We start from the raw sequence: 23,956 nt of genomic DNA, 5'->3' as shown, positions 1-23,956 counted from the left end.
CAAAAGGGCACTGTTTGACAACAAGAAAGTTATAGTTTGACAAAAAACAGTTTTGTGGGTGCTCTCCCCCATTCAAATGAACTTAAAACTCTTCTAGATGCCAACCATGTAGCACATCAAGTTTTTTTCAGTTTTTACTGTACAATTAAATTCCTCTGCCATTTGCCTTTCATTATGGCATCATGAGGTGCTATATTTGTGTAATATGGAAATCATATTAAAACATAAACAACAGCAATTGCATGACGAAACAAAATCACATCAATCCAATGTAATTTGTTGGCATTTAAAGCGTCAGATAAATCTAATTGATGGATCAAGAGGTTTAATATAGGTTTTCTCTGAGACCTGCAGCTTGTGCTTCTAATTACACTATACTTATAAAAAGTACAAAATTTCTAAAATTTACACAAAAATAATTAATTTCTGTCAAATATTTGGATTTTTAAAAACTCAACTTTCTACATCTCCATGCAAACACTGTGATATCCATTTTCATTCAATAAGATTGGCTTGACTAATGTTAATCCCTAACCATCAATTTGAACCAAAATACCTCTTGGTAATCATAATTAACTTCAGCCAAATGCATGCTGGAATACTAAATGACTCAGTATGTAGAATTTATGAATACAGTGCAAATGACACATGTTGCTAAATAGTCATTTTAAAAGAGCAAAAACATACAAAAATACTGCTTCATTCTTCTACAGAAGGAAATTTGTAAAGATTCAGCACAATCAACAAATTCAGCGACCTGGACTGAAATGTCTGACTGCAAACAACATAGACTCAGATCTTTCATTGCATAATGTGTCGGCAAATTAAGTTCTTTGGTTCTTTGGTGTTGGTTCTACTGATTACAAACTACATAAACCCAGCTCTGCTGGCTCATTATGCAACTGTCATAAAAATGTAACAAAATTAGACCATTATTTAAATTCAAATTTCAAATGCCAATGTTTGCTTGTTTATGAGAGCTTTTACCTGTTAATTGTGTAAAACTAATAGTTTTTTAAAATATTTTTGTCATCCTCCTAAGACGCTTCTAAAATATTTCAGTTTTTGGACTGGCTTTTTTTTCATAAAGAGAATGAGCAGAGAGAAAAAAATATCAAAGAGAATATCTGACACTAAACTTAAATGGACTACATTTTCATTTAATTCTATACAACTGTGCTAATAGTCAAGGTGTTTATCAGATAACAAAGACAGAGACCCAAACTGTACCATCCCAAGACTATTATATTGGCTGCATTCAGCTCCTTTGAGGGGAAATATATGAAGTCCCTTTCCGTTTATGTGACATCACACCAGTACTTCTTGCTGTAATAAGATGGGACACAAGTCTTCATTCCTCATAATGCTTCGAAACAATGGTAACTACTCAACTTTTTTTTTTACATACAAACTGAAACAAATTGTTTATTCTTCAGGATTCTCCATTTTTATAAGGGGTGTACCAGCTTGTCTTGACCATAAATTCAAGAGAATCAGGGTAGAATGATCCACTTTTCACAATCAGCAAAATGCAAACAAAACCAGTTCATGTGATCACTGCATTAACATACAATTTTCAGTATGCACCTTTTGTAATCACAACACCTGCCTGTTATTTGATTGGAATCGTTTTATCTCCAAAGATCACCAATGCAATCTTTTTCAAAATACCTTCAAATGTCTTTTTGTTGGCTGCATATACTGTCCCAGAGTTAAGCAGTCAACATCAATCTTTCTCAGATCTGAAAACAAAAATACTGATCTGTACTCTGAAATCTACAAGGTGTTTTTAGTGATATTACTCCATCTAAAAGACAGCCAATAATCACAACCACTTCTCTGTTAAATACCTATCCACATAATTAGGTGCAACAAGCACCTTTGTCACCTTTGCCCTTCATGTCTTCCTGAGATATCTTTCAAAGTAATTGTCATTTTCTGTAGTTTGAGAGTAGAGGATATTGTTGTTAATTTGTTCTCTTTGCTATTTCATCTGAGCACCAATGTTCTAGCACAAAAAATTCATATGGAATCACAAATCCTGTCTACTAGTCAAAAGGTTCAATAAAAACTGCAGAGATAGGAAAATAATATTAATTTTTGCCACTGAAAAATAAATTAACTGCCTATTACGATACTACTGTTACTGTACCATATACCATATATACTCACTTCTAAGCCAGGTTCAATTGCAAACTGCACAGACCCAGATCTGCCATAACATAATGCACTGGTAGATCTGGGTTGATATAGTTTGTTAGGAGTAATAAGCTGAATGAACAGCAGAGACCCTGATCTGCAGGTGCATTATCCTACAGCAGATCAGGATCTTTTTTGTTTGCAATTTGACTAAAATTATAATTGAGTATATACGGTAGCCCTATGTACTATTCAAACTATTTGAGAGCTCATTTTGTTAAACTTCCCCTAAGAATTATCAAGAATAACAAAATAATTTACATGTACTGGATATGACCCACAATTATAACTTAGCAAAATCTGGGGTTCAGATTGATTAAGCTAATTTTAAACCACACTGTAAATTCAGTTAAAGACTTAAGAATTGCTATGCCTGGATGAGACTCCAAACTATTATAACACAGACCCGCGGATGTGTTTGCATAGTCATTAGAAAACAAAGGGAATGCAGAGGTGAAATAAGTTCCTCATGTAACTTTGCAAATGGAAGATAAAGATAAGAATACATAGGGGGTATTTAAAAAGTTGTGAACATGAATGCTATGTACATTTTCCATGGATATGCAACCATCGATAAAACAATGAAAAGATAAAACAATGCAACCACCTCAAATTTGTACGATACAATAGAGAATTGCACCCAAAAACTTTATACAAGTCAGCCTTGATGTTAGCTAGAAAGTACCTTGAGAGTGCCTGGAGTTTACAGTATACCTTTTCAGAACTGTTCTCCTTCTCCATCATAGTTTTGTCACAGTCATTTGCCTACGTTATATTTTCAGGCATTCAGCATTGAATGCTGTATTTGCATTATGAATATCATTTTACAGATTATTACTTTGTCTCTTGATTGGCATTAAATTTATTTATAGTTTTAAAGAAACAAAATCGTTATAAAGAAATATTCAAAACTTTTCACTCCACTTGCATTAATTTTGCCCTATATTAGTCACTATTAGACCATAGTGAAAATAATCACTAGTTTACAAGTAAACATTAAAACGATGATCTATATGCAGGGTACAGGACTGATAAATTCCATCCTATATGCAAGGTGTGTGACAGTTAAATGCCAATGCAAGGTGTGTGACAGTTAAATGCCAATGCAAGGTGTGTGATAGTTAAATGCCAATGAAAGGTGTGTGACAGTTAAATGCCAATGCAAGGTGTGTGACAGTTAAATGCCAATGCTGGAAGACGGACAGATAAATTCTATCTAATGTGCAGGGCACGGAACTGACAAATTCCATCTACCTAATATGCAGGGTGTGGGGTAGATATATTCTGATTATAGGGAAAGAATTCACTGACAGGTTTTAGTCTTTAGTCTATGAACTTAGAACCAAAAAATATGTGTCTCCTATCATACACCTAAGCAATACTATGCAAATGCATGTCTCCTATTCTACATCTAACCAACACTATGCAAATTATTCATTTGGATGCATCACAAATGTGCTAAACTCTTAAATCACAAATGCAGAGAATAAAGTGCAATTTTGTCAGCCAAGTAGTTTATACAGCATTTTCAGTATCAATATAAATAAGTAATAAATCTGATTTTCAGACATTGTTTCATTATTCTTTTCTCCATGTTAAGTGCTATCAGTACTTTGTGCCCATTTTTCTTTCCTCAGTGCATAGCTGCCAACCTTCCAGGCTCACAATTAGTGAAAATAGGGATAAAAATTAGTGAATTTGGACATGAATTAGCGAAAAATACCATGACAATAACTCCATCCACTCTGACCATCAACACTACACTATATCAAGATCACAATATAAAACTAAACACTACATATATGCAGAAATATATCTGCATTTCTATTTATTATGGTATTCATAAACTTCACTTGTTCTTGTGGTTATTTATCAAGACATGATACTGTGGCAGACTTGGACTTCCTCAACTGCTTGATCATAAATTTGTTTTCTAAACAGTTCAGACTTCTTGCCTGCTGGTTGATCTTGGTGACTAAAATTGCTGACAAATTTTCTGCAGCTATGGAGGCCTTAAAGTCTGTCTTATTTTTCCTCGCTAGAGAAAATACTCTTTCGCTGTCACCGTTACTTTGAGGAATGCACATGAGCTGCAGCACTTTTGGTTCTTCCACAAGAAAGTTTGGAAGCAATTTTCGAGTCCGGGAACATTGGTCGGAACAAATGTTTAGCATGGTCTCCAGCTGGTAAAGGTAGATTGTGTTCAACATGAAAACTCACAAATAATGCTTCAGCGTTGGTAGCTTGCAGGTCTTCCACCGATGGCTTAAAATATTCCTGAGCTGAAATCTGCGAATTCTTAATTTTCCCAACTTCTACATGTTTTTTGCAACTGATTTGCTTCCTCACATCGTCACTGTGACCTAGCTACAATGATGTAGCCTCAACTTGATTAGTTGTGGTTGAGGCTACGAACTGATCCCATATCATGTGTATTCCAAATTAAACTTCACTTAAACATACATTTCTTTTTCCTTGGTGGTGAAGACATTTTCAAGATCTTACATGCGATGCTGGTAACTCAGATCAGTGATGGTGACGCATGCGCTGAGCAAATACATATAGATTAAAATAGGCTAAAATGCTTGCTACCGGGCCAACTGTACTAATCGGCTGTAGTTCTACTAATATTGCGACCAGCAGTACCGGACCGTTTCGGCAACTGCGAATAGAGCTTAATGGGATATCGGTTATTTTATTAAAGATTTAAAATAATCGAGAATTGGAGAATTCATGAATTTTTGGCTTGTGGCATGAATCGCTGAAAAAGTCATGAAATTCATAAGGGTTGGCAGCTATGTCAATGTCCATACTGATCTCACAACATATATCAGTTTGAGGCAGAGTGAGAAAGGAAACCACCGGATACAGTATTCATAGATATGTACTGAAACAATGTAAGCTGCTTCACATTTCTCTTTTTTTTCTTCATTCAAAATGGTTTAAATGCAACAAACACATGTAAATAATAATAGTTTTTATAGTAATGAAGTTGAATTATGAAACACCAGAGCATTGTTCATGAACAGAGGAATGCAACAATAAGAATCCAAGGTATGCATGTGTTGTGTGTATGTGTGTGTTGGGGGAGGGGGGCTTTCAGCATTACATGTGGCTTATTTTTTGTTAGGTCTTTAAATTTGTGGTCTGTAACTTACATGACATCCATGAAAATTGGTAACCCACCAAGTACAGTTAACCCGCGATATAGCTCACAAATGTGACAATTCATACCTTCCATCACAAGAAAGAGAGAGAAAAGTGATACCTATATTTCACTATGCTTACACAGGCAAGACATAGTGTACCTTCCACCACAGCCATAAGGCAGTCAAGTAATACTTATATGTTACTACACTTACACAGGTGAGACAAACTGTATCTTCTACCACATCTGAGACAGAAATGAAATATTTATATTACTCTATGCGTAAACAAGTGAGACAAAGCAGTCCTTCCAGCACAACCATGAGGCAGAACAGTGATATTATGTCACACTATACTTATTCGGTGAGAGATATCGTACCTTCCAGCACAGTCATGATCTGTTCATCTGTCTCCCCCAGGCCCAGCATGAGGGAGGTTTTTGTGACCACATCAGACTTGTACTGCTTCACATGCTCTAACACTTTCAAGGACTGCTTATAGTTGGCACGAGGATCACGAACAAACCTGGGTTAAAAACAACAGCACAGTAACAGGCAGAGAAAGAGTCAATGTCTTGTGCTGGAGAAGATCTCTTGTAACAACTCCCTTTTGACCCCCAAGACATATTAATATAAACAAATCACATAATTATGTTGAATAACTCATAATAATAAACTACAACTACATACAGCTACCTAAGGGTACCTATTTAGAACAGAAAACCATAAACAGGATAATAACTGGAAAAACTAAACTAGCAAGCAGTTTTGGAAGGTTTATAGGACCCAAACCAGCAACCATTAACTGCTTTAACTGCCACACCACCGAAGATCTACACCACGTATTCAATATATGCCCAAAATATCAACCCGCTCGGAAAATATTTATCAAAAACCAAAAAGAGATTGGATCACTACACACATACCCAGAGTTACTTATGGACTTTAATAAAAATAAACAATTAGCAAATAAAAATATAAATCAATTCATAGACTCAGCAGGACTTAGGAACAAAATATAATTACTATCCCCACAAAACCAAAAGACCCAGTAACTAGCTAAATAAATTTAGAAGCCACCACATAAAAACCCATAACATATCATTCAATTTTATAGAAGTATTAATAAATAATTCACTTACGAAGCACCTATAAAAAACTAAGGAAACCGCAAAATTGGATGTCCTAGATGTCCTTAACGAACCGTGTAATCGGCTAGGACTCCGGTCTCTTGCTAAATAAAGTATAAATAACATTCAATCTCTAAAAACATTAATTAATAAATAACTTAAAGAGGTAATATCTAAAAACTTATAAATAACATTAACGTAGGAAGCACACCCTAAACACCTTGACTAGTAACACCATAATAACCTTGAAAATCTCTCTTCATACATGATTTGTACTAAGAACCTCTATAAACAGCATTGAACATCCCCCCCCCTTTTAGAACATTTTGAAGAAAAAAAAAAGAAAAAAAAATCGCAAGAAACACCAGGCAAATGCAACAAGAAACTAGCGATGTAAAGCAATCAGGACCATTCCCGAGCTCTCCTTCCCACTAATGACAGCCAACCATTCAACTGTAGGGACCTTTATGGACCCACAGATTGAGGCCAAACTATCAGGGTTCCTTGAATCCATAAAAGCCTGGGGGAGGTGGCACCATCCCCTTCCCCATGAACAACTAGCAGACTGCAGTGCAGTCAGAAAAAAGTGGCACATGCACAATTGTGCGCACGCCACTATAACTAAACTCAACAACAACAACTACTCTTATAATTCACAATGGCCAACTGCCACACACTTGATTTTACTATGCCTGCCCTCTGCTTCCCCACTTCCCATACAATGATCCAGGGATCTTAACTCCAAATTCATTACATGCGTGTCATTCTACAATGACTGCATACAACAAGTCTAATGGGAAAATATTTAAAAACATCTATGATTCAGAAGGGCAATTTTGTACATCTGACCTCTGGCCCAATCTCACTGACATAGGGTGAGGTAGCCATAATTTATAACTCTCTTGCACACTGCTACTGTATGGACTAGATAACAGTATGGACTAGATAACTACTAAGGTATGAATTTTTACACAGATGTGTAGGGGGAGCTGTGGCACTGGAGGGTATCGTAACATAGCAACAATTTAAAAAACTTGGTGGTAACATCTGATAAAGACCAAAAAATCATTAATTATGACAAGGAACTATCCAACCATAATATGTGTGTGTGTTTTATTGATCAATCTCTTATTAGGAGACTGTCATCACTTAAAAACATACAAAGAAAATCATTATATATTCCAGTACATATTCCAGGTTATATGCATACCCCTAAATATAAATATCAAAATTGTATAATCCAGAACTGAATCAAATATGTTTATTACTCTAACCTGACACCAACTAAGAAACATTGTTTGTTTTCTTAAAATTTACATGTGAATTAAAAATAACAAACAAATGTCATCTCTTTTAGGATATCATAGAAGACATTTTCTCTTAAAGTCGTGATCATCTATCTGCATGGAATGCAATATATATTTTCACTCAACTTCCCAATAAAAACATGAATTATACTCCAGCTCCAGTTTCAGAACATCTAACAAAAACAAAAATGACACGTAAAGTTAATAAAATGTCATGTTAAACTTACTGTTGTAGCTCAGCTACAGTCTCAACATTGTGGGCATATACATCAAGTCCTGAATCCACAACAGTTTCCACAGCTTTCAAGTCTCCACGGAAATCAGGTGTCAGACACTCAACAAGAATGGATGGCTTCCTGGAATGAAAACAATTTAGCAATGACAACAGACACAGTTGTCAGGAAATCTGATGTTTAACAGTTTACCCTAATTTCTCTAAAGAACACAGATGGACACTGATGTAACAATGTTTAAAAGCTTACCCTAAGCCCTGTTAAGAACACAGATGGATATTTATGTAACAATGCTCAACAGCTTACCCTAAGTCCTGTTAAGAACACAGATGGATGTTTATTAATGATGTTTAACAGCTTACCCTAAGCCCTGTTAAGAACACAGATGGACATTTATTAATGATGTTTAACAGCTTACCCTAAGTCCTGTTAAGAAAAAAAATGGACATTTTCATTCAACAGCAAGTGTGCTAATTGCAAAACATGTGATAAACAACACTTTTCTTAAAGGTCCACAAAATTTATCATAAAAATAATACCTTATATGCTCAAAACAACCTTTAATAAAGGACCACTTGTCTTCTGAAACCACCTTCATGGTGTTCTAATTGTTAATTCCTCTATAACCACCATTATAGATAATTTACACAAAATGTTTAACACTTTTATAATTACCTAATTAGAAATAATTATCCATTTTTCTTGGAGTCTTCCTTCCATACATGTATACAGAAGATATGGCAATCACTAGGACAACCTAGTGAGCAATGGTAGCTCAGTTGGTAGATGTCAGACTCATAGTCCAAAGTTCAGTGTCTGATACCTGCCCAGAGCAGCTACCCCTGTGTGTCCATTGGAAAGGCACTTAGCTCACATTTGTTTGGTCATGATATAGCCAAAAATGTTAAAAGTGACATTGAAACAAAGAAAAACAAAGCAAAAACTATGAGATATTCTAAACCCTACTAACTTTATTTAAAACTATGAGATATTCTAAACCCTATATACTTTATTTAAAACTATGTGATATTCTAAATTCTACCATATTTATTGTAAATGTTTGGACACCAAAAAACTTGGGGAATCTAAATTATTTTTAAAAAATAATTTTTTCAAAGACTAAGTTTGGGATATTTGAGTTTAATACTTTTCCTCCATAATAAATACTTTGGAACACTTGTACAGTGTGCTTTTTCCATTGTCTTCAGCCCTTTATCCAATTAGCATAACTGAATCAACCCTTTTATGATTCCTAATCTTTGAACAATGCAAGGAGATGGATGTTACAACCATAGGTCTTAAACTATGTAATAGAAAGAAGTGAAACCAACAAGTTTGGTAAAATCAACAATTAATTTATTTCTTTAGGCTATAAAGGGAACATTTAAAATACACAGTATAGTGAATTAAATCCCCCAAAATCCTAAACGTCCTATCAAAGTCCAAAACGACAGAATATTTTGATTGAATTCCAACAGTTTTGAACATCATGATCTACCACAATGATACAATCCAGAATTACCTTGAATGAGTTCCCAATAATCCCAATGTAGTGCTTTAGTCCAAAAATGCAATGAGCACTTTGTAATTACAATGAATAAGTTAAATAAATAATTCCTCTCAAACTATATTGGAACACAAGTGTAAATGATTCCACAGACTGATCATAAGACAGGAATACAAATAAAAATATTTTTATGATAGTCACCATGGTGGCCATATTGTGGGTTATTCATTTACATAAATTACCAACCAGACACCATAAAAACTCTTCTGATGAAAATCCCATGTCAAAATTACTTTCCATTCAAGAGGGTTAGCCAAACCAAGATTTTCAAAATGACCACGTATTGGATGTCACATCAGTACCATTTTAATTAGGATCACCAAAACATTATATTTAGTAAAACACCATGCTGAAATGACCCTTCATTTAGAAGTTGTGATATGTTTTTCAAATTGGCCACCGTGGGAGTCATGTTACAAATCTGATTAGCACCATTTTCATTCAGGACAAACAAAACATCGTAAGAAGTCTTCTGGTGAAAACATAATGTCAACATCACTTTCTGTTCCTCCTGATTAGCAATAACAAGAGTTTTATTATGGCAGATATCGCAGCCTATATCAGACACTAGAAAAGCACCATTTTCACTTAGAACCAATTTGACATCATGAGAAGTCTTTCAGTGGAAACTTCATGTTCATACAACCATCCATTCATGAGGAGAGACAAAGGTGAGTTTCCAGTGATATTTTCCTTGCAGTATTCTATGCACTCCATCATCCATGATGGGGTTGGAGTGAGTGAGGTTTTACCCACACTCGGTGTGGTGGCTGAATTCATCAGGCATCACTTTCATGTCCACATAAATCATTCCCGGTGGTACAGATGAAATTGTACCATCGACTGTGTGTGCAACATAGTACCTATGCAACAGATTTGCCATAAACATGGGTCCCACCTGTTGGACTTAGAGAGGCAGATTTCTTGCCTTTTTTGCCAGGACAGATGACTAAAATGGTGGTCAAAAGTGGGCTTGCAGAAAGCCTGACAGCCAGCTGGATGGACTGGGAAGTAAAACAGATGGGTTATTTAATGGATCCCTTAAAGATTCTACAAATAATGAATCAATCAGCTGGTATGTGATGTAAGTCACCAAAGCAACAGACCTCTGGTCACTAGTCAAAACAACTAGATGGTTAGCTGGACTGGAAGATGAGAAACTGGACAAACAGCATACAGTACATTTGGCCAATGAAACACAAGTAAGGTCAGTGTTATTCCTCATGCAACTGGATTTACAGGCATTAAGCCATTCTCAGATATGTGGGGGTACATGTACCTACTAGGTTGGAGAAAGAAAAAAAACCTGTCAATTCCAAATCTGATTAACCAAAATAGTATCTACTGCCCTGGTATTTAACTTTAGGCAGCTAAAGAAACTGATCCAAATGATATACTTGATTAAAGGGAGGCAATTCAAACTTTACTGATTCACATACCCATCAGTACTGCATGTCAACTTTATTTTATTAAAAGTCATCAATTTATTAATTTTATCTGAATTAAGACTGAACCTCAATTAATATTAAAAACCATTTACACCAATATCTCTTTAGGCCAAATGAGATTATAATTACCATTCAACAACAAAAGGTGCTAGCACTGCCCATCACAACTGTAAATGTTAACCCAACAATGTTATTCATGCTAATGCTGTTGGTTGATCTTTATGGACACCACTGCTCATGGGCTGTCAAGCATGAGATATTGTAAGGAATAATCATAGTGGTATCCTTAGATATAAACACGTGTAGCAAATAAGTTTCCCATCAACCTTTCAAATAAAAGTTTTTCTTCTGCATCATGGAATGCCCACAGCATGAAAGTTGGCAAATTGAATAACTAACTGGTCACATTGTTTTTTCTTTGGTTGCTTGCTATGGGCAGTAATTCTTTTATCAACGTGAGAGCACTGGTTAAAATAACTGATTAAGCTAGCTACAAAAACCAAGGATCAATGCTGACTGAAGTACATAATGAACCCATGGCTAGCAAAGATGTATGAAGAGCAGCATCCAGTTGTGTATGACAGTTTTCTTACCACCAGCTTCAGCACTAAGTTTTTGTGGATAAAGTTCATAACCAAACTTTTGTTCTACAGCAGCTGGTTCTTACAAACAAGTCTGGTCATTAAAGTGAATGTATGCATTATGATATACATTTAGTAAGTCACATTAACAAAACTTAGGGCTCACAATTATAATATGCAATTTTCATGTTTTCTGTTAATCTTTCTGCAAGATATTTAGAAATCAGTGTAAATCCAGCAATCAAGCATCCTAGAAGACACCTCATCAATACACTTACAACATTCCACTCATTACTTTCCAGTTGTTTCTTGCAGTACTTGTCTTACAAAGCTAGATCAGTGCAACATGTGGCAGGCAAGAGAAAGCACATCAATAAGCACTCACCTCCATTGACAGGCAAAAATAAGCAGCCATAAAATAAAAAAATTTGTTATAAACCAAAATAGTTTATTACAGAGCAAATCCAAACACTGCAAAAACAACTAAATATGTACATTTTCCCCACTATTTTTTCCTGGTTTCTACATGTGAATATTGTGTTATGAATGTTGTACTCACCTTTTCTTTATTTCAATCACAGTCTGTGCAAAATGAGCTGAGCCACCATCAGGCAGATCTAAAAGAAAGCAATGTGAACAGTTCATTGTACACCCAGACCTGCCAACCCTGATGAGTCTGTCTCAGCAAGGCAGTTTATTTTTTTCTGTAAGACTGACCTGTTTTCAGTAAGGTGTAACAAAATATCAATAACTGCTATTGCAAAGCTGGAAAATGTAACTAAAAGTTTGACACATCAACAATAAACATTATGTTCAACTGAAAAGTTTGTAAAGTATGCATAGACTTTATTTACCATTAGTACAGCTGCACAAACTCTAGTTCCAAACCATGTGCAGCTCAATGGCTTGTTGCTATCTCTCCCGCCACGAGACATACTCAAATTGGCATGTGATGTCCAATAAATGTAATTGTGCCCTTTGCAGCGTTTATTCAGAAGAATCTGAATACTCCTTTTTATTCTTCTGTGTTAATTATTAACCCTTTTCTAGAAGCTTATTTTCCCTTTTGTCTTAAACTTAAACATGCATCGCTTTCTGGACGCCATTTTTAAAAATTCTATAATCAACAGTATGATCATGCAGACACTTCGCATGAACAAACAGGTGCAGTTTAAAGTGTCTGGGGTGCTGCTGTAAAGTTAGTCTGGTTCCCTGACTAATTTCTCTGATTTTAAGATGAAAACCAGATCCAAATAAAACATGGATGAACCAATTATCCAGATTTTTTGGCAAGGATCAATTTTTTTTATAGATTTTGCTAGTATGCCATAAGACTGTATTTTAAGGTAACTTTAATAAGACTTATGGCAAAATCATAAGAGTTGGCAAGTTAGTTTATCAGTTAGTAACCTTGACCTTTGAACATTCCATGTAAAATGTAATAGGCCTCTTCCACAAACTTTGATAAAAAAACATACCAGATGCAGGGTCATACTATAAAGTTGCTTGCCCCGTGGCCAGGTGTGCTACAAATCTTTTTTTGGTGCCTTCCCTGACACCAAAATACTTCAGGAATAATGACATATTCCAGCAGCTATCTGTCTTAAAGATATCAACGGGTTTTTTTTCTATGAGGTATCTGCTAATGACAGAATTATATCTAATTTATGCCAAAGACAATACTATAAAATTATATCTAATTTATGCCAAAGACAATATCTAATTTACACCAAAGACAATACTATAAAATTACATCTAATTTATGCCAAAGACAATACTATATAAGTATATCTGATTTATGCCGAAGACAATAATTTAAGATTCAACCTTAGGAGTCATACAATATTCTGTTTCCCTTGTATCCAACAATACTTTATTCTAACATAAACTGTCAAGAGTACCTTGTAAACACTGTAAGAGCTTGGGTCCAATGTTAAAAAAATAAAGATGAAGTACATGTATTCACAGGACACAAATGCCTCAACACAGTGCCTAAAAAGTGATCTAAATGCCAAATTTGACAGGACACCTGTCTGCAGTCACTGTTGTGAAGGGTGGGGATGATGAAGGATTATTTTATCTTAGGGAAAATAAGAAAGAAAAGTAGAAACGTACAGCAGATTTCCTTTGTAGTTGAATTATAAGTTTATCTCTACTCACATATTTGCTCCTCTACTCAATGGAACTTCTTTATCCAGGAATAAACATGTTCCACACTGCATCAGCCAAATTTATCTGAAACTGCAGTTCAGACATGGCTGACACAAACAAAAATGATGGACCAGGCAGTCTAGGCAAGTTCATAGCATCACAAACCAGTTGTTCCCTTAAAACTGCATAAATTACTGATAAAAAAGCACTGACAAGCAAAGAATCTCTCAATGATGGTTAGTACATATTAAATGCATAAAGGATGTCTCCAAAATTTGGGATAGTACAACTGATTTGAAGAAACACGGGGAAGAGGAGGAAGCCGGACATAACAGGAGGGAAGAGTATGACCACTGAAAGCTTACTGGACTGAGAGACAAAGTTAACGCATAGTGCTCCTACACATACATTGTGGGGGATAGAAAACAAGTTAACACATAGTACTCCTACACATACATTGTGGGGGATAGAAAACAAGTTAACACAGTGCTCCTACACATACATTGTGGGGGATAGAAAACAAGTTAAAACATAGTGCTCCTACACATACATTGTGGGGGATAGAAAACAAGTTAACACATAGTACCCCTACACATACATTGTGGGGGATAGAAAACAAGTTAACACATAGTACTCCTACACATACATTGTGGGGATAGAAAACAACTAAGAAGACTTTAACCTAAATAGAAGCACAAATAGATCTAGATCATTGCTTACCATCTCTGTCAACTGATGTCAGGACAACATAGTGAAGACCCCAGGATGCAATAGCCTTGGCCGTGTTATACGGCTCATTGGGATCTGGAGGTGGAGGCTTACGTGCTGTCTTTACTGAACAAAACCTACACCCTCTTGTACAAGTGTCCCCCAGGACCTTGAAAGAAAGAATGTTATTTCTTATTTCAAGTGGCCTTAGACTACTGCATTTAGATGCACCAAACTGGCATGCTGGATTCAGTAAAATATAAAGTTCAATGTCTGTGAGAAGACTTGACATTATTTTCTCACATTCCTGAACTGAACGTTTATGATTGTGCTATCCAGTGCAGCTCAGCGATGAAGAATATCTTCATCTTTCATCACATGACCATCTCATGCAGTCAAAGTGCACACATACTGGCAAAACCTGTCATAACTCATTTCACAATAATAAAAATAAACATTTGCATCACAGTTACATCCTCAAATGCACACAGGTTGAAGTCTGCATTCTGCAAGCAGAACATTTTGCACTAATCAACCTAGCTAAAGGTAAATATTCTGAAGTTCTGTTCAAGTATAAAAAGCTGTTATAATGTAATATTTAGTTTAAATTCATCTATCAATTATTTTTATATGAAAGGATGAAGAAAAAAAATTGATAAAGCTAAATCAACGTTTAGATGATTATTTTTGTGTGTTGTTGATCTTTGACACTTTATTTTTTTACCCGTTTACATTTGTATCATTAAACAAGATATGTTCAGAACACAATTTTGGATGCTGTGTGTTGGCAGTAACTCAATGGTCTCATCACTATTCTCTGAATGCTGATATGCATTTAAATGTTGTTTACAGCTTACACTAAACTTTTTATCCGCTATCTTAACGTGAGTAAATTTCCAATGGGTGTGTTTTTGTTTTGCATCAGTATTTACAATAACAAATTTGATCATAAATGTTAATTCTGGAATGTGAGAAAAATAATCCTTTATTATACATCGGTGTTGGCTAGAAAATTTCTACCATATGGATCAGAATTTTCCTACCCTACACCAATGCATATAAAGGATTTTATTAGCCCCCCATTTTTCATGTCATACACAGCTATTTGTGGCAGCTTTTAGCTGCTGTATTCTCCATCTGTGATTAGCTGAAATTTTCCAGCTTAAGAACCAGCCCATTACTAAATCATACTCTGTCAGTCATTTTAAGAATCCAATCAGATGAATCATTTTAAATACACCATGATGCTTTATGTCATAGCTGGTCTTATTCTACTGTCTTTAATTTAAATCAATGAACCTGCTGAAATTGTTTTCTACCTTTAATGATGGCAACCATATCTTAAGGCTGACTGGCATCACTGGCAGAACTTGAAAGTCCTCCATGCCAGGATGCTTGGTCAAGTTTTTTGGTTTTCAAGGAAACATTAAAAAGTTTTTCTATTTTTAGTAACAATGGCCATATCTGATGGCAGATCAATTTCACGTGATTTGTTTTAAAAGCTCATCATGCCAGACTGCTTTCTGGCAAATTTGGTTAAATTCTGCTATGCACTTTAACAAAATAGTTAAAATGTTTCAGTAATAGCAGCTTATCTGATCTGCATCATTTGTACAAATATGAAAAGTCTTCATCCCACAATACTTTAAATTTGGTTAAATTATGTTGAGCTGATTTTGAGATGAAGCCATTTCAGGATTTTTCCATTGCAGATCATCAACAGTGGTACAGTCCTAAAAGTCCTTCACATCATAAAGCTTTCAAATTCGGTCAAATTCTTTTTTTAAAAAAAATAAACAGTTCAAAGTTTTTTTTCTTCTATTCTGAGTAATGGTAACCATATTTCATAGTCAATTGGTCTCTATGGATACATTTGAAATTCACTTCATGCTTTTTGCCAAATTTGATCAATTGCTGTTCAGCAGATTTTGAGAAGCTGTTTATAGGCATTTCTATTTTTTATGACATGACAACTAATTTTTTGGTGACATGACCCTTTTTGACAGCAGACAGGCATTAGTAGTATATTTATAAAATTACAGTATTTCATACAAGGATGCTTACAGAAGAAGTTAATAAATGTTTCTTTTTTACGTTTAGCTACTATGGCCTTATTTGTTGGCAACATGACAATCATTTGAACAAATTGGAAAGGCTGTTTGCTAATTCTGGTTGAACTTGGTTTAGCTGTTTTTGAGAAAGATTGATTAATAGCAACTGTTGAAGACTGCATGAAGGATGTAGTATCAGACCATGGTCATGTAAGTATATAAAAAAAACAACCCAAAAACAAACGTGTACACAGACTATTAATGACCAACCAAAGTACTTGAATTGTACCTAAATACAAAGATGGATGGATGGATGGACAAGGGCAACACTATTTGTGTCTGTGGGTCTAAAAAGACAAATAGTGTTGTGCATGTGCAGAAGGGTAAAAGTTGGGAGTTCTTTTTTTTTTTGCTTACTGGACCCATCATGTTTGTGTCCTGGCTACTGTTTACATGAAATCCCCAACTTATCCTACCTTTTACACAGGTTCGCCTGTCTGTCTGCAGTTCAGACCAGTCTGCCTCAGATCTGAGGCCAAAAAGAAAATCTGGATACAAAATATGGATCCGAAAACGGGCAAATTTTTGGCATGAAAAAATCCAGTCTAAAAAGATATGTTTACCCTCTCTGTATTTTTTCTTGCAAATAGATAGTCCAGATTATTTGGTATCCTTGAAGAGCTACATCTGGCTACATTTCTGTAATACCACCCATTTCGGTGCACCTTAAATGACTTTGATGCTACAGAGCTCTAAATTAATGTACTACGTCCTGATGTTCAAACATGGCACCAGGGGTTAATGAGTTAATATAGACAGGAAAAGACAATATTCGTCTTTTAGTAGGTCTGGATTCATGAGGTAGCAGGCTAATATTCCTGACATAATGTGTTTGGAGAACATATCTGAAGAAGAAAGACATTGTGCTCATGTTCATGATATTTGGATTTTTAATGTAGTTTTAGCAATTTTTCAGTCATATTGCTATGATGTCTGCAGTGTGGCAGTTTATAGTGATGTCTAGCACTGAAGCATCATGCCATGGACATGTAGCATCATGTCCCACAGTCACATTATCCTGACACCAGGCCTACCAGTCCTAACACTACCCTCAATGGTAAGCGCCAAGCGAGGCAGCAACTAGTATCATTTTTATAAGTCTTTGGTATGACTTGGTCGGGGTTCAAACCCGACATTGTGCTAATGTTAGAGAGCTTGTTGATAAAAGTAGGAAGTGCTTACACTGAAGCCTACAATTTACTAGCTGCACTAGTAAGTGAAAAAGTACTTTGGTGTAGACCACCAGAAAAAATACTGGTGTAAACCAGTAATACTGTACACCTTGATCTTATACAGTGCAGTCTTTTATCAAACAATCCACTGTAAAAACTATCCGCATTTTACAGATTATGTACGAGTGCAATGATTGACTTTTTTACACAGATATTGACTGTACCTGTACAACAACTGACTGCTTTACATAGATATTGACTGTACCTGTACAACGACTGACTGCTTTACATAGATACTGACTGTGCCTGTACAACAACTGACTGCTTTACATAGATATTGACTGTACCTGTACAACAAATGACTGCTTTACATAGATACTGACTTTACCTGTACAACAACTGACTGCTTTACAGATATTGACTGTACCTGAACAACTGACTGCTTTACACAGATATTGACTGTACCTGTACAACGACTGACTGCTTTACACAGATATTGACCGTACCTGTACAACGACTGAATGCTTTACACAGATATTGACTGTACCTGTACAACGACTGACTGCTTTACACAGATACTGACTGTACCTGTACAATGACTGACTGCTTTACATAGATATTGACTGTACCTGTACAACAACTGACTGCTTTACATAGATATTGACTGTACCTGCACAACGACTGACTGCTTTACACAGATATTGACTGTACCTGTACAACGACTGACTGCTTTACATAGATACTGACTGTGCCTGTACAACAACTGACTGCTTTACACAGATACTGACTGTACCTGTACAACAACTGACTGCTTTACACAGATACTGACTGTACCTGTACAATGACTGACTGCTTTACATAGATATTGACTGTACCTGTACAACGACTGACTGCTTTACATAGATACTGCCTGTGCCTGTACAACAACTGACTGCTTTACACAGATATTGACTGTACCTGTACAACAACTGACTGCTTTACATAGATACTGACTGTACCTGTACAACAACTGACTGCTTTACATAGATATTGACTGTACCTGTACAACAACTGACTGCTTTACACAGATACTGAATGTCCAAGTGTAATTCTTACCATAATAGTGGCTGTGGCTACTCCACTCTCACTGCCTCCCCAACATTCACCTATATTGGGACATTTGGCTTCCTCACACACCTGAAAGTAGGGAATGAAATATAAATTTACATTACAAATTAAATAAGTGAGGAAAGAAATGCTTAATTATTATCAATTCATATATTTTCACATATATCAATTTTTGTGGATATTAATTTTCATGGTTTTACAGCAAAAGACCAATTATCGATAGCTAAAATCATGGAAACGACCCTGTTATGGCAAGTTCTTCATAGCTAGATTTATGTCATTTCAAGTAACCACAAAATCCACTGAAACTGGAACACTGAAAACAAAGTGAATGATTAATGGTACATCTTTACAGAGCCCAATTTAAATGAAGTTCCTCAATGAAAACGCCATGTTCAGATCAGAAGTTTTACCAAATGCAAATCAACTCTGACAGGATGAAAGAAAATTTATATATGTAGAAAACACAACAGTGGTTTTGTATCACTTTCCCATTCATTCTCAAATATAAAATGTATTTGTACAAGTGTTCGATATCACCTTATGCTATTTGCGGAATCTGCTACATGTACATCAATAGTGATGTATATACTCATTTATAAGTTGAGTCCAACTCCAAACTGCATAGACCCAGATCTAATAATGTGCTGGCAGATCTGGTTCCATGCAGTTTTATCTAGGAGTAATCAGTAGAACAAAAACCATGGACCACGATCTGCTGGTGCAAGTGAGTCTATACTATATGAAGAGTCAAGATAATAAGAGATTCCTTACAGTGTGAAGTTTCAACTCCCTCAGATCCTCCTTCAACCTATGGTAGTTTTTCCCCACTGGTATTTCCATTTTCAACCAAGGTGGTATACGTAACCTGTAAAAAATTAGAACAAATTGTAATGAATGAAAATGTTTTATGATACAATGTCAGATATGTTCACACCAAATCTCTGTAAAAACATGTCACAGACATACAACCATAGCATTTTTGTGAAGAGGAGTTAACAAAAACTTCTTCTGTTCAAAGCCATACCACGTTTCAAAAACGATATCCGGTCCATGCCTCTAACAAGTGCTCCCTTTAGACAATTACTAGGGTCCTGCATGGTACTGTTATATAGTGAAAAAGTGCTGTAAAAATAATTGAATACTTTCAAGGCAAGTGACAACACACTCAAAACAGAAAACTCTTCTTGGACTGCATTATTTAATATTGTGTAACTGGGACATATATTTAGTTTCATGTGGTATTTGATTCTTGGAAATAAAGGATTTTTATTAAAATATTAATTACCAAATAATTTCACATGCAGATAGGTGCACAACTGGACACCAAAAGCCATTTATCAAAGAGCCTTAAATAAAATAAATAAAACTGTAGCTGTTAGGTACAAATTGATCATCCTATCTCTTAGTAGCTTATACATGTAACCGTCCCAAAAGTAAAAAGGACACAAATCAGGATCCTGAAATTTCTACTGTCTCTTGCCAGATTTTTTCACCTGAAAATTAACACTGCAGTCATTTAGTTGAGAAATTCAACATAAGAAAATGTTAAAAATATGTATAAAAAGTTGTCACAAAAAAGAAAAGCATAGATATCCTTAATTTTTTAACATACCACAAACTGTGTCATCTAAATTAGACATTGCTTTAGTTCCAGTCATATCAGTGCATGCTTCACAAGTTCTCGACACATATTTAACTAATATACATTTTCTTTTTGTGTCAGAAAACTATACTACATAATTTCACCCCAAAAGAGTATTTTATTCAACTTTACTGATTTTAAAAATTATCAATTATCTGACAACAAGCAGACTTGCTACTTTGAAAAAAAACAACACTTAACTGAAGTATAACAGTTTTGTAGGATGATGATACAAATAAGCTGGTGCCAGTATCATTTTCCTATTTAATTAGAGCTTTAGCTAAATATATTTTATTCTGAAGGTCTGAAATGTACTGCCACATACGGAGTGTCGGACTAATGTAATGTCTGTAGTACTCACCCTGTAGCAGTTGTATATATAGGATTTTGACAAGTCCATCAAAGTGAGAAGTTTTCACACTTCCACTGTCTATGCTTTCTGCCTATAGAGATTGTAAAGAATTGGGAAAAGCATGACTAAACAATTGCATCAGATAATAATGTGCACCTTAAATCCAATGTTGGATATGCCAAATTATTCAAGTTTTTTAGTCCATTTGTTGGTCCTGTCATGCAAATACAATCATTGCAGGCTCAAATATACATCTTTCACTCTCATATTAACACATTAACTTCTGGTGACGAGTTTACGTGGCAGGAGGTAGTAGCCTACTGACAAGCTCCATACCATCAAGGTCATGCACGATACACTAAAGTGGATGGTATTATAGAAAGGTAGACAGATATAGCTCTACAATGATACCAAATAATCTGGAATTTCTAGTTGCACAACAAAATGCAGAGGGAAAAACCTCATTTTTTGGACCCAATTTGTTTCCACCCAAAATTCGACCGTGGTCGGAATCCAATTTTGTGTCTGGATTTTAGACTTTTTGGTCTCACATCTAAGGCAGACCAGTATGAACTGCAAACAGACAGATGAACCTTTGCAAAAAAGTAGGATAAGATGGGCATTTCGAATAAAGAGTGGTCTCTATACGAAAATAATGGGTCTGTTAAGCACAAAAAAATCCAACTTTTAAAATTCTGCTTATGCACAAGCCAAATAGCCAATGAAAAATGATGTTTATAACACAGCTAGGCATTATGTTATTGGAAGATCACATGGAAGTTGATGTATTAGGATGTATTCAGACAGAGCTTTCAAAATGTGTTTCCTACTCGATTTTCAGGCAAAAACGACAAAAACCTCCAGGGGTTAATGTGTTAACAGGAAACCAAAAGGCATCACTCATACATTCCCAGCTCTCATATTTGAATTTTAATTCAGCAAAAGCAGATTCTTGTTTTCTTGTTACAGTTTAGCCTTAAACATAAATGTTTACAGCAGCAGCAAAATGAATTAGTGTTTGAAGAAAAAACAAACTTTGAACAATCTTAATAAGATAAAAATTCCTGACCAACTTGTTATTTTGTTTTATCATGCACTGCAACTTGAGCTAACAAACTATGACAAGGTTAACAACAACGGCAGATAAGATTCTGACAGAAATATTCAAAACACTGCAACAACCATTATAGATTCATTTAATTGCTGTTAAAAAGTCCTTCAATGAAGTGTAGTGCATTTAACCCAATATATGCTTTTCCTCGTGAATGACAAGTCTACTAGATTTAAAGGGTGATAAAGAATTTAAAATAATGTCTCATCTACAAAATATCTTCCACCTACCATTTTTGAATCTATTCATCATTAAACTGCTTTGACAATTTTCTTCAATACGCAATATATATGAAGGCCAATGTCAGGTTCATCAGATCATTATAATAACCAAACAGTACCACCAGTGTAGAAAAGGAGAATGTATAAGATCACACCTAAATTTTGAAATCATATTTGTTTGGGGGTGGGGAAAACAGGAGGTGGAAGTTTTCAAACATGGATGAGAAATGATCTGAGGCATTGCTGATACTGGGGTGAAACAAGTGACTGATATATCAATAATTTTTTCATGTCAAAACCCATATCGATACAAGAGGTGAAGAATCATTACAAAAAGATGCTTGCCCTAAAAAAAGACTAATCTTCCGTAGTTGGGAAAAATTATTAATTGTTTGAATTTTTATTCTCTAAATTGAGAATTTATCTGAGACAGCCCTAGCAGGCATATGCACTCATTTCTGTCCATAAAAATGAAAAACTATTGACAATACCCACTCAGCTTCAACAAATTAACACAAGGTGACAACCCTGCATAGTTCAAAATCTGCCCCCAATTCTATGCGAATTATTTTATCCCATCAGCATGTTCAGCCACTGATAACATATATCAACATAATAAAAACATTCTAAGATTTGTTCCCCATATATGATTTAAGTAGTATACTGATCATTTAATAACCATGTGAAGTTTTGCTGTTCCTTTGTATCCTGTCTACTTGGATCGAATTTGAAGGTGTGTCATGCATTAAAATATGCTGCATTCAATTCTTACTGGTGTTAATTGTTTGTTCAAATCCAGGGTAAAACAAGAACTTCCAATAAGAACTGCAGCTTGTCCAATGCTGGACATACCAGATGTTATAGGTGTTGTCTAATGTTGTAAAGTGCTTGGAGCTTCTAAAGATTAGGCGCTATACAAAGTCCTTATTATTATTATTGGGATCCAAACAATGAAACAAAAAACAACTAGCACAGAATCAGCTTGGGGACAGATTCCAAATCACACAAGCTACAAGTATTGCCACCTTGTTAATTTGTAGGAGAGTGGATGTTCAACAATTTCATTTTTCTGACAGAAATGAGTGTCTGTGACCCTGGCAGTTGTTTAGCATCTGCAGTAAGCATAATGTGAAAGATATGAAGGTTAGTTACCTCCACTACCATACTCAGTCTTGTTCTAGACAAGATTTTCCTTGCACATGATATTACACTATTTCTTCTGTACTAACAATATCACCTTAATGCCTTCCAAATTTGAGACACGAAATTGGTAAAAAGAGGCTTTTAACATTAATTCAGTGTAAAACAATGGGCATGGTGACCAAGATGAGTCCTGCATCTGATCAAATGGAGGAGCCTGAAGAGGCATAAAAAGCTAAATCAAAACCACTCACAACTAACAGGTAATCTGTACTTCTTTAGTTAAAAACACTATCAAAGACAATGAAAAAGTGACAAGTCTATGTCTGGTTGCAATCTGCAGTGTGGAAATATAACCAATATTCAAAACAAATAACACAGCACCACCCTACCTCTGACAAACCTTCTAATGATAAAAATTCCATCAAGTTGATGTTGTGGATTAATAATGTGTCAAAGTAGTCTATGTATCATGAATTGTATCAATATGCAGCAGAGATGTACTGTTTCACCCCTAAGTTTCCTCCCACTTGAGAGGTTAACAGGGATCGTCCTGGGCTTCACCAATGTCGCAAATTGCGAATTTTTTTCCTTATTGGCGACAAAAATATCCCATCTGGCAATTTT

At 35.3% G+C, this 23,956-nt stretch overlaps 1 protein-coding gene across 1 annotated transcript in view; it reads right to left on the bottom strand.

The window, feature by feature from the left end:
- The window catches only part of LOC149796956 (lipoyl synthase, mitochondrial-like), a 43,842-nt gene that overhangs the window by 6,236 nt on the left and 13,650 nt on the right, over positions 1-23,956 (bottom strand). The window contains exons 3-9 of the mRNA XM_089961629.1: positions 19,635-19,728; positions 18,849-18,929; positions 14,483-14,639; positions 12,171-12,228; positions 8,010-8,138; positions 5,726-5,871; positions 1,672-1,742 (exon numbers count right to left, since the gene is read on the bottom strand). Of these exons, the coding sequence (XP_089817755.1) occupies positions 1,672-1,742; positions 5,726-5,871; positions 8,010-8,138; positions 12,171-12,228; positions 14,483-14,639; positions 18,849-18,929; positions 19,635-19,728 (736 nt within the window). The remainder of the gene's footprint in view (positions 1-1,671; positions 1,743-5,725; positions 5,872-8,009; positions 8,139-12,170; positions 12,229-14,482; positions 14,640-18,848; positions 18,930-19,634; positions 19,729-23,956) is intronic.

Source organism: Sinohyriopsis cumingii, chromosome 6 (genome assembly GCF_028554795.1).
Source record: "Sinohyriopsis cumingii isolate HCF-2022 chromosome 6, ASM2855479v2, whole genome shotgun sequence".
Classification (NCBI taxonomy): Eukaryota; Metazoa; Mollusca; class Bivalvia; order Unionida; family Unionidae; genus Sinohyriopsis; species Sinohyriopsis cumingii.
Note: the sequence above shows the minus strand (reverse complement) of the source record. Positions and strands in the feature narration are given on the sequence as shown.